Genomic DNA, 11620 nt, shown 5'->3' on the forward strand with positions numbered 1-11620 from the left:
TTTTTAAGTATAATAATGTATTATATATTAGTGAGTTGTGCATAATTTAATTTCATGGCTTAAGTAATTTAATAAATTACGATTACTTATTTGTTTTATTTTAGGTTCATCAAAAATATACGCGGATCAATAATATAACTTATCATAGTGGATATGATATATTAATATAGTACTTTAGACTTAACTTGGCATATAAATTTTAATGGTGTGTAAGATATATAAATTAAATCAATCTGTTTTGAATATTGTAATAAATAAATTTATAAGTAGTTTTCTAGATGATATAATATCATAGAATTTAATATTGTGGGTGTTTTATTGATTTTGATATACAGGCTTGAAGTGTTGTGAATTTTTAGAATTCTTTGTGTAATAAATGTAATTATATAGAAATAATTATTGGTATGAAAACATGCATGTTGATTGAGATATTATATAAGATGATTGGATCAAGATATATTGATGAGTAATTGATTTTGATGATTATAGAAGAAAATGTCAATAACTTGATATAAAAAAATAGAGGGAAAATTCTTGCCGGAAAAAAACATATATATATATATATATGGTCCAGGTTTATCAGTAATTATTTATATTGACATTATTATTATTAAAGGTATTATAGTTGGTATCAGAGGACTGCCTTTGATTCAATAGACTCGCAAAACTTTTTGGTGAACGTTGAATTGATGCAGGATGATATGTACTCGATAAGAAATTGATGATTGATCCGTCTTCAATAGGACAGAGGGATCAAGATATTGTAGTGAGGGAAAATTAAGAGGAGGACCCTTTTGTAGACACCGTTTCTCATGCACTTGCAGTACTAGCACAGTTAGAGTAGGGGAAGTCAACAGGACTCCGAGATGGGGCAACACTAGAACAGGCCGAGATATACCGCAGGTACCAGTTAGATAGGAGCAGTCGGGTAGACCACCACCGGAGGTGCCTATAGCATTGCCTCTACCGTACCATGACCCTGCGTATTAGACTGAGATATATATTCGAGCGATGATGGTGGGGATGCCGAACGGTGGTTACGGAGGTGGAAAGATCGATGGATCAGATAGCTGTGCCAGCAGATTTGCGGGTATGGATTGTGCTTCACAGCTACTATCAGATAGAGCCCAGACTTGGTGGGATATTGTTAGGGAGAGACGAGGTGGTGAGGTATTTGGCTTGGATGGATTTCAGAACAAAAATTGAGAACAATTATTACTACAGACAACATAGAAGGAGTAAGGAGCATGAGTTCCTTGCATCGAGGTAGGGTGAGATGACCATACTGGGAGTATGAGAGGTGATCTTGATGTTTGCCTCAAGATATACCAATGAGTAATTGATTTTGGTAATTACGGAAGAAAATTTTGATAACTTGATATGCAAAAATATAGGGAAAACTCTCAAAGAAAAAAAAAACCACACACACACACACACATATATATATATATATATATATGGTTCTAACTTACCAATAATTGTTTAAATTGACACTATTATTGTTGGGGGCATTATAGAAAATATACGAAGGATGAAGCTGAAAAAAATGAGCTAAAAAAAACAGGAAGAAATCAAGCAAATTTGGGTGAACTTTTTTAACAGGAATCCAAGAGAAGGAAACAAACCCAAGGATTAACTTCTCATTTGTGAAGCAAGCCTGACGTTTATGTGATTAATTTTATCCAATTAAAGGGACGGAGACCAGAGTAGAAATTAAAGAGCATCATCAGCGTCCAAGAATGCAGCAAATGGACAAGCCTTTTGCTAAGCTCCACCTACAAACAAACAAAAACTACTTGTTACAAAACAAGTCAAAGTACCAGCAAAAGACTTCTGTTTTTTTCGCTATATATACATGTACCTGTAGCTTGCTCTTCCATGGCTCGACTATTTCCTTAACCAATCCAATTTAGCAAGCATGACGACTAACTTGGTAATAAGCAGCCGCTGTTCCTTGTTCTTAATATTGTTTTTCTTGCTAGTTAGTGCCTCCCTTACAGCAACATCAGCTCAATGGGTATGGCCGAAGCCAAGAACCCTGTCTTGGCCGATCCCACTCGCCACTATTCTCTCCCCAAACTTCACCATCTCCTCCCCCTACCACCAACACCTCTCCCCTGCCGTCAAACGTTACCGCCTCCAAATCCTCACGGAGCACCACCGCCCTCTCGTTCCTCCCCCAGTCAACCTCTCCAACTCATCCCCTCCTTTGCAGGCCCTGACCATCACTGTCAAAGACCTCGCCGCCCCACTCCAACACTCCGTTGACGAGTCCTACGCCCTTGCCATCCCCACTGCTAGCTCCACCGCCAATCTGACGGCCGAGACTGTATGGGGCGCCATGAGGGGTCTCGAGACGTTTTCTCAACTGGTCTGGGGATCGAAATCATTGTTTGTCCCTGTTGGGCTCGACGCGTGGGACTCGCCTCTGTTTGAGCATAGAGGGATCATGTTGGATACCTCTAGGAATTACTACCCAGTGGATGACATTTTGAGGACCATCAAAGCCATGAGTGCTAATAAGCTCAACGTTTTCCATTGGCACATTACCGATTCTCACTCTTTTCCTTTAATGCTTCCATCTGAGCCTGCTCTTGCTGACAAAGGGTCTTATGGGAATGACATGCTCTACTCTCCAGCTGATGTTGCAACAATTGTTCGGTTCGGTTTGGAGCATGGCGTCAGGGTTCTACCGGAAATTGATTCTCCAGGTATATTGATTATTTTCATTAATGCCCCAAGTTTAATCAATTGTTCTATTCATTAGGAGATCGGGAATATATAATTAATTAATTAATTAATTTCATGCTCTAGTGACTAGAGCGGCAAACATCATGCCACTACTGATTTTGTCAAATATCAAGTTTGTTAGACATCTTTTTTTTTTGGGATAAGGTTAGATATCATGATCATACAAGTTCTTGATTAATTTCCTCAGCAAATTATTAATCTGGCACTGCAGATGCCGAACTCACTACAGAGACATGGTGCCACATTTGTTTATCAGATCAAACAAACGATGCATATATATATAGCCAGAATTTTCATTTCCTTTCTAAAATGATATGTGATTTTGTACAGTATGTAATCCCTCACTCAATCTTCAAGTACCAGGAATTTAGGATTAAGCATTTCTCCTATAATATATAGACAACGTGTCGATGGATCAATTTGATGCTGATGCTGTATATTATATATTTGACTTTAGTTTGAACCTGAAGGTTGTGAGGTTCCCTTCACAGATTTTTCTTCTTTTAATGACCGAGAGACAATAACTAAATCAGCTCTAACTCAGCATTTTATTTGATGCACTTTTGCTAAACCTTATTCGAATTTGTAAAGCATCTGGGACTTCCTTAATTGTTTTAAGAAAAAGCTATACAGAGACCAAGCAATTTTGAATTCAAAAAAGTTAGTTTCTTGCAATGTGGTCCAGTTAATGATGAGATTGTAATTCTATTCCCCGCCAACATCATCTTTTTTGCTCTCATTCTAAGGCTCTTTTATGCCAAGTTAAGAGTTTTAAAAACTTACATTTGTTCTTAAGTTTGAACTAGTAGAGTGTGAGATGCAATAGGAATGTTAATAAGAAAAATGAACTGGTAAAATCGTTTGAACCCAATGGGAAGAGTTGGTTTCTTGTAACTATAATGCGATGGAGGAGTGAATTTATCATCCTTTTTTATCTGGTTCTTGGTTCAAAGGCTATTTGAAAGACCTGACATATAGGAATTATTGGTAATTGCAGCACATACAGGATCGTGGGCTGAAGCCTATCCAGATATCGTGACTTGTGCAAACATGTTCTGGTGGCCGGCTGAAAGCGAATGGGCTGACCGGCTTGCATCAGAACCAGGAACTGGCCAGCTAAATCCTTTGAACCCAAATACCTACCAAGTTCTAAAAAATGTGATTGGTGATGCAGTTGCCTTGTTTCCTGAATGGTTTTTCCATGCTGGAGGTGATGAGATCATCCCAGGCTGTTGGAAAGCTGACCCGGACATTCAGTCCTTCCTTTCCAAAAATGGAACTCACAGTCAACTCCTTGAGAAATTTGTGAACTCAACCTTCCCTTACATTGTGTCCCTCAATCGCACGGTGGTTTACTGGGAAGATATTTTGTTGGATGCCAATGTCAAGGTGGACCCTTCATTTCTTCCACCTGAGCATACCATCCTACAGACATGGAATAACGGCCCCGACAACACAAAACTGATCGTTTCTTCTGGTTACAGAGCTATTGTCTCATCATCAGAGTTTTATTATTTGGATTGTGGGCATGGTGGTTTTCTTGGGAATGACAGCCAATATGATCCACCACCAACAAGTGGTGACAGTGGCAATGGTGGATCATGGTGTGGACCTTTCAAAACATGGCAAACCATATATAACTATGACATAGCATATGGATTGACTCCGGAGGAGACCAAATTGGTGCTAGGGGGTGAAGTAGCATTATGGTCAGAGCAAGCAGACCCAACAGTTTTGGACGTGCGGATTTGGCCAAGAGCTTCAGCAATGGCTGAGACTTTATGGTCAGGGAACAGAGATGAGTCAGGCAAGAAGAGGTATGCAGAGGCAATGGATCGTTTAAATGAGTGGAGACATAGAATGGTCAACAAAGGAATCAGAGCTGAACCACTTCAGCCTCTCTGGTGCATCAAGAACCCTGGCATGTGCAACACAGTTCATCCATTTGCTTAGATAAGTATGGGATTTTTGTTGACCTTGTAATTTTATGAAATTGAATGTCCAAATCAATATCCATTTCTGCTATCAGAACATGGATATGCTGGATATGGATATGTGTGTGAACTTATTTAAGAGTTACCATAATAAAATTTATTTTGAAATGATTTTTTTTTTCTTCGAAGATAGAATGGAATTCAAGTTAATGCTTCTTTATTTTGTTTAGTCTAATGATTTTATTCATTAGTTTCATTTATACCGCCTTCTTAAATTTTCAACTTTGGAGGGATATCAGTAATTATAGTGTACTTAAGACGAATTCAACCCTTTATAAAATTATTGTCTCCTTTCACATTTGCGCATTCATACTGCTAGTTCTTAAGAGAATGCGCGCAACTCAGTGTTAAAAGTCTTGTCTTCCCTTACTAATCAAATCTGGATAACTATTTGATGATTGCTGATCTTTTCTTTTATCGTTATCAGTGAAGGAAAGGTATGTTTTTCTTTTGATTTTTCGAGTTCTCTTTCTGTTTTTGTGCCTTTATTCTGTTACTGAACCAAATGGAATATTTAAATGACTCGTTTCCTTTCGGTCAGAACCAGTTGTGTTAATTGTCAGTAAGATGCTTCAGAATTACTTTGTGAGTAATGCACTGTATTTATGCTCTTGTAATTGACCTAATCAAATGTGTCTTTTCTTTTTAAACTCCTCTAAGACACCTTCGTCTACTTGATGTAGCCTGTTCTCTGTTTGGTGTCTTGAGCTTATATGCTTAGAAACATCAAGCAACAGCAAAAATTCAATCCAGAGAAAAAAAAAGAAGGAAAAGAAATAAAGAAACAAAGTACAGAAACTTCCCAAGTAGAAACTTCAACATTCGTAGATGAAGTTTTGTTGACCTTGTTTCATTAGAAGCTGTAGAATAAGTAGAGTTTCTCTGTTTGCTACAGAAGCTATCCATTAACTGTTGTCTTTGCTACCTTGTTCACTTTAGTAAATGGTTATTGGATCCCAGCCTCGCTTTTGGTTTTTCATTTTTTGTTCCTACTGGTGTATTGACCATATTGACAATATGGTGATTGTGAACTTAATTTGAAAAAAGGTATAGGTAATTCTGCTAGTCATTTTTAAAGTTGTGTCTTATTTTCTTTTGAATGAATTGTCCCTGCGCTTGGAACAAAGATTTTGCATTGCTTGTATTTCTGTTTGAGTGCAGAATTCAATTAAGAAGGTTCAAGAATCAATGGACATAAAAGTATACATGCAAGGCCCAGCTAGGAAGAAATTTAAAGCAGTGTCAGTTGTTGCTATTTTTAATAGAATTCATCCTCATGTAAGTGCAGTATTTCAATATTTTGACACCATACGTCTAAATTCTGACCTCATTGCATTGTGTATCGAGCAGAGCATTGTCTCCAATAACAATAGATTTGTGGTAATATTGATGTGCTTTTAGACAAAAGCTAGTTTGTTTGGATCATTTCTTCTTTTTATTTTCTTGCGCGCTCATTAGCAACTGAATCATTGCAATTTTAGAATTTTCTAACCTTTCGTGTACATGTGAGTATCCCCCCAGGTTCGCTATAAAATTGATACAAGTGTAAAGGGAAATGCTCCATGTTAGTCTTATCTCACCTCCTCCGGCGCCATGAACTCTCCAAGTGTAGTAGCGGCAGCAATGGCTGCTCTCAAGATGTTTCTTTTACTCACTCCACCTTCTGATGCTGCAATTTCTTGCAGTGATGTATTCAAGGACCTGAGGTCTTGTGTGAACTACCTCATGAATGGCAGTGGGAAACCACCTGCTGCCTGCTGTTCAGGAATCTCAGCTATTCAAGCTGCTGCATCAACCACGGCTGACAAGCAGGCAGCGTGTAACTGCATCAAGTCAGCCTCCAAGCAAATAAATCCAAACCCCCAGTTAGCACAGGCTCTTCCAGCTAACTGTGGAATCACCTTGCCTTTCACTGTTTCACCCAATGTTGATTGCGCCAAGTAAGATACAAATGCCACCTTTCTATTTCGAGTGCTTTTCGATCATGAGAATTGAAGAACATGGTCTTAGGTGTTTATAATTGTGATAGACCATGAAAAATGATGAGAAAGTGAGAAATCTTGTTGAAATGAAGTGAAAAGTAAACAAAATTCATAGTGGAAAGAGAAGCATGTGGCCGGCCAAAAGAGGGGATTTTTTTAAAGTATTTAGATATTAGTGAATTGTGCATAATTATGGTATGAGATTATGGTTTATGATGATCTGGAATGAAATGGAAACTTGCATGTTTAGTTTTAATGGACATTTGCATATGTAATGTGTATAAACATTAAGAATGCTAAGGAAGATGATGTTCTTTTATTAAACAACTGTGTTCATTTTGGAGAAATTACATTTTTGGCATTAAATTATTAATTTTTAATCTCTTGCCCACATTAAAGTATGAAAAGAAGATGAGTTGTATGGAAATGTGAATGAGGGGTAAGTGAAGATGAAATAATTAAAATGACTTGTTAGGCATAATTGATGGATTATGTAGTGAAAGTGATGAAGAAAACCATACATGGTTACATTGTTGCCTAAATATGGTAAATTTATATTTATTTAGGAAGTGTAAACATCATGGGAGATGTTAGGGGATTGCCGGATTATGATATTCAGAAGGATTGTTTGATTTAATGGTATCCGTGAGGGAATTGCTAGATTATAATAATCGAAAGAATTGTCAAATTTAATAGTATTCGTGAAGAGATTGTTGTGTTATAACAATAAAAAAGATTATTGGATTTAATGGCATCCATAAAGAGATTGCTCGATTATGATAATTGGAAAGAATGTTGCTGTTGTTGGTAATCATAGAAGGATAACCAGATTATGCTGAAGTAATGTGTTCTCTTAAACAAAAATGGTATTTTGTTGTACAAAGTATAAATATTAACTTGATGAATTAATGTTAGTTTACTTATAGTTTTTGAATTTCATGGCTTAAGTAATTTAATAAATTATGACAACTTATTTGTTTTATTTCAATTCCACCATAGAACAGACATGATCAGTGGAAATTAGAGTATAACTTATTTTAGTGGATATGTATTAATGTAGTATTGTAGACTTAAATTGGCATGTAAATTTTAATGGTGTGTAGGATATGTAAATTAAATCACTCTCTTTTGAATATTGTAATAGATAAATTTATAAGCAGTTTTCTAGATGATATAATTACATAGAATAATGTGGTGTTTTGTTAATTTTGGTATGTGGGCTTGAAGTGTTGTGAATTCTTAGTCATTATTTATATAGAAATAATTATTGGTATGAAAACATACATGTTGATTGGATGAAGATACACCAAAGAGTAATTAATTTTAGTAATTATGAAAGAAAATATCGATAACTTGGTATAAAAAAACATAGAGAAAACTCTTCCAAAAAAACAAATACCATATATATATATGGTCATGATTTATCAATAATTGTTTATATCGATAATATTATTGTAGGGGGTATTTTTTTTCTTACCCGGGTATCTTCACACCTTTTTAAAGAGTGAGACTAGTCTCGTTCCGGGTTCGTGACTACTTATTTCAATAAATGTGCTTCATAAAAATCAAACTTGTATTTTTTATTTTTATAGAAATATAATAATGTTTTAATTATTAAACTAAAACTTCATTAATTATTATGAAAGGTATTATAGGTATCAGAACATTTCCTTTGATTCGGTAGACTTACTCAACTTTACTTTTTGGTGAATGTTGAATGGATGTAGGATGGTTACGTAATAGAGAAAGGATCAACACATTAATGTCTTCAACATGACAGAGAGATCAGGATATTGTAGCGAGGGAAAATCAGGAGGAGGATCCTTAAACAAATACCGCTTCTCACGCACCTGTCATGCTAGTACAGTTAGAGCAGGGGAAGTCAGCAGGACTTCGAGAGGTGCCAAACTAGATTATTTATTTATTTTATATATTGTAAGTATTGGTAGTTATAAAATAACTATCTTAAAAGTCTTCATAGATTAATTAAGTATTTAACAAAAAAAAAAAACTAGAAAAAAAACACCACTATGAATGCACCAATTGGTATAGTAAGAACCAGATAACTCCCTGCACCACCGACCATAACTTTCTTACATGTAAAGAAATTATGCTTGAATAAAGAAAAATTCTTTGATAATGTCATTAAATTCAACTCAAGTCGAAGATGAAACTTTTCGATTATATTTTTTGTCTAACTCAAATTTCAAATTAAATCATATAGGAGTTGTTCTAGCATGACCTGGTCGACTTAGCGGGTTAAAGAAAACTCGAATGATTGATGAAAATATAATTTGATTTTAAAAATATTTTTAAAATAACATCTTTTTATAAAAAAAAATATTGAGGTGATAGCTTAGTGGATAACCCCCGATCAACCTACGCTAATCATCAAACCAGTGACTTGGATTATGAACTACATTGAATTTAATAACTTTATTTTGAAAAAAAAACTATTTTATTTAGTTATATGATAAAATATAGACGCATGCAAAACAGAACACCAACTCAATATTGATATGTTTTTATAAAACTATGATATCCATGTATAAAGAAAACTAAAATAAATAACAAAGTTGAATTTTTAATAAACACAATGTTGAAATATACAAATTAAAAAAAAAAAAAAGAGAAAGAGAAAAAAAAACATTTGAAGATGAAACTGAAAAAAATAAACTAAAAAAAAGAGGAAGAAATCAAGTAAATCTAAGTGAATCTTCTAAATCCATGTTAATCTTTCAAAGTCGCAAACTGTTAAATTCCACATCTAGGCTCAACTGAGAAGCTCAATAAGCTAAAAAAAGGAGGAAGAAATTAAATAAATCTGAGTGAACCTTCTAAACTTATGTTAATCTTTTAAAATCACAAACTGTTAAATTACACATTCAGGCTCAACTAAGAAGCTCAATATGTTGAAGAGCACTTTTTAAAAGAGCAAGATCTAACAAAGAACAAAAAAAAAAAAAAAAAAAAAAAAACCCTGAGGCAATACCAAACCAATTTAATATTGAAGGGTAAAATAAATAAATTCTTTTTAAAATAGGTAAATCTAGCAAAGAAAAAAAATACCAAAGGTTACCCATGTTACTCTAAAAAAGTCAGAAAAATCCCATCGTAAATAAAAAGAAATTACCAGATGATGAAACCAAAAAAAAATTAAAAAAGGGATGAAAAAAACAAATCAAACATGCACGAACATCCTAACCCCAAATTAATATCTTAAACTAGAAAAAAACCTAAGGAGAATGAAATTACAATAAATAATTTTATAAATCATTTGAAATAAAATAAATAGAGATTAAAAGAATGAAGATCAAATTAAACATATGAAAAAATCCATTGAGGATGAAATTAAAAAAAAATATCTAGTTTTATAAATTATTTCAAATAAGAAAAATATTAATAAAAAAACTAAGGATAAAACTAAAGAAAAAAAATCGAATTAAAGGGTTGCATTGAATTTCTTAAGAGTCAAATTTCAAAAATAAAAAAGTTTGCATGATGAAATTGAAAAAATTTTTTTATATATATATATATATATATATATATATATAAATTATTTCAAATAGAATAAATAGTAATAATAAGACCAGGAATCAAATCTAAAGACAAAACTAATTAAAGTGCTGCATTGAATTTTTTGCATGTACAACCCACTTTCCTAGGATGAGGAAGAAAAAAAATGGATGTTGACAGCGATCCAGGGACGGAGAAGAAAAACGTGTCGTCTGATCAAGTAGATACCGTTGAGAGGATTCCATTGCCACCTTGAAATCCATCATTTGGCCATGTAAATTAATCACACGCACTGCCATAAATTTGTAGGAGATCCACGCGCCTCCAGATTAATTATTTAAATAATATTGTATAACTGGAAAAGAACGCAACAATCCCTTTCTTAATTTGAAAATTACCCAAAAACCAAAATGAAAATACACAAATGCTACTGCACACCCGTTTCTTTTTTATTTTTGGCATCTAGGAGTAAGTTTGTTAATTCAATGTGCAATTAAATATGAAACGCCAAAAACACCCTCGGGTGAGAGGTATATATATCATCTTGTTTTTAAGATTAAAAAAGTCAGATGCAAAAAATTTACGTGAAGACCAATACGCACTAGTTAATTCAACATTGCCAATTGAATCCCCATGTAAATATAAAAACACAAAGCAACATTCTTCAGTTTTGTGAAGAAGACATTAGATGGGATAACATTGTTCTCTAGGACCACGGTGAAATCGATGCCTTTTAGTTTTTCTTATAATTATTAATTTTGAATGAAGATGAATATGGTATGATAAAAAAAACAGGAATCCAAGAGAAGTAAACAAACCTTACGATTAACTTCTCATTTGTGATTAATTTTATCAAATTAATGAGCATCATCAACGTCCAAGAACGCAGCAATTGGACAAAGCCGCTTGCTAAGCTCCACCTACAAACAAACAAAAACTACTTGTTACAAAACAAGTGACTTCTGTTTTTTTTGCTAGCTACTTCTTTCGCTATATATACATTTACCTGTAGCTTGCTCTTCCATGGCTTGACTATTTCCTTAACCAATCCAATATAGCAAGCATGACGAGTAACTTGGTAATAAGCAGCCGCTGTTCCTTATTCTTATTATTGTTTTTCTTGCTAGTTAGTGCCTCCCTTACAGCAACATCAGCTCAATGGGTATCGCCGAAGCCAAGAACCCTGTCTTGGCCAATCCCACTCGCCACTATTCTCTCCCCAAACTTCACTATCTCCTCCCCCTACCACCAACATCTCTCCCTTGCTGTCAACCGTTACCGCCTCCAAATCCTCACGGAGCACCACCACCCTCTCGTTCCTCCCCCAGTCAACCTCTCCAACTCATCCCCTCCTTTGCAGGCCCTGACTATCACTGT

At 34.6% G+C, this 11620-nt stretch overlaps 1 protein-coding gene across 1 annotated transcript; it reads left to right on the forward strand.

The window, feature by feature from the left end:
- The first annotated feature begins 1812 nt into the window (after positions 1-1812).
- Positions 1813-4864, forward strand: LOC118045646 (beta-hexosaminidase 2). Its single transcript, XM_035054335.2, has 2 exons — positions 1813-2711; positions 3749-4864. Exons 1-2 carry the CDS (start codon positions 1919-1921, stop codon positions 4702-4704), a joined length of 1749 nt encoding a protein of 582 aa, XP_034910226.1. The 5' UTR covers positions 1813-1918; the 3' UTR covers positions 4705-4864.
- The last annotated feature ends 6756 nt before the right edge of the window (positions 4865-11620 follow it).

Source organism: Populus alba, chromosome 1 (assembly GCF_005239225.2).
Source record: "Populus alba chromosome 1, ASM523922v2, whole genome shotgun sequence".
In the NCBI taxonomy this organism is placed as follows: Eukaryota; Viridiplantae; Streptophyta; class Magnoliopsida; order Malpighiales; family Salicaceae; genus Populus; species Populus alba.

Bases quoted from the DNA above. Each gene is read 5' to 3' on its own strand.
- LOC118045646 (XM_035054335.2), top strand. From the start codon at position 1,919: ATGACGACTAACTTGGTAATAAGCAGCCGCTGTTCCTTGTTCTTAATA. The intron at 2,712-3,748 runs GTATATTGATTA...TGGTAATTGCAG, and splicing joins ACCGGAAATTGATTCTCCAG to CACATACAGGATCGTGGGCT.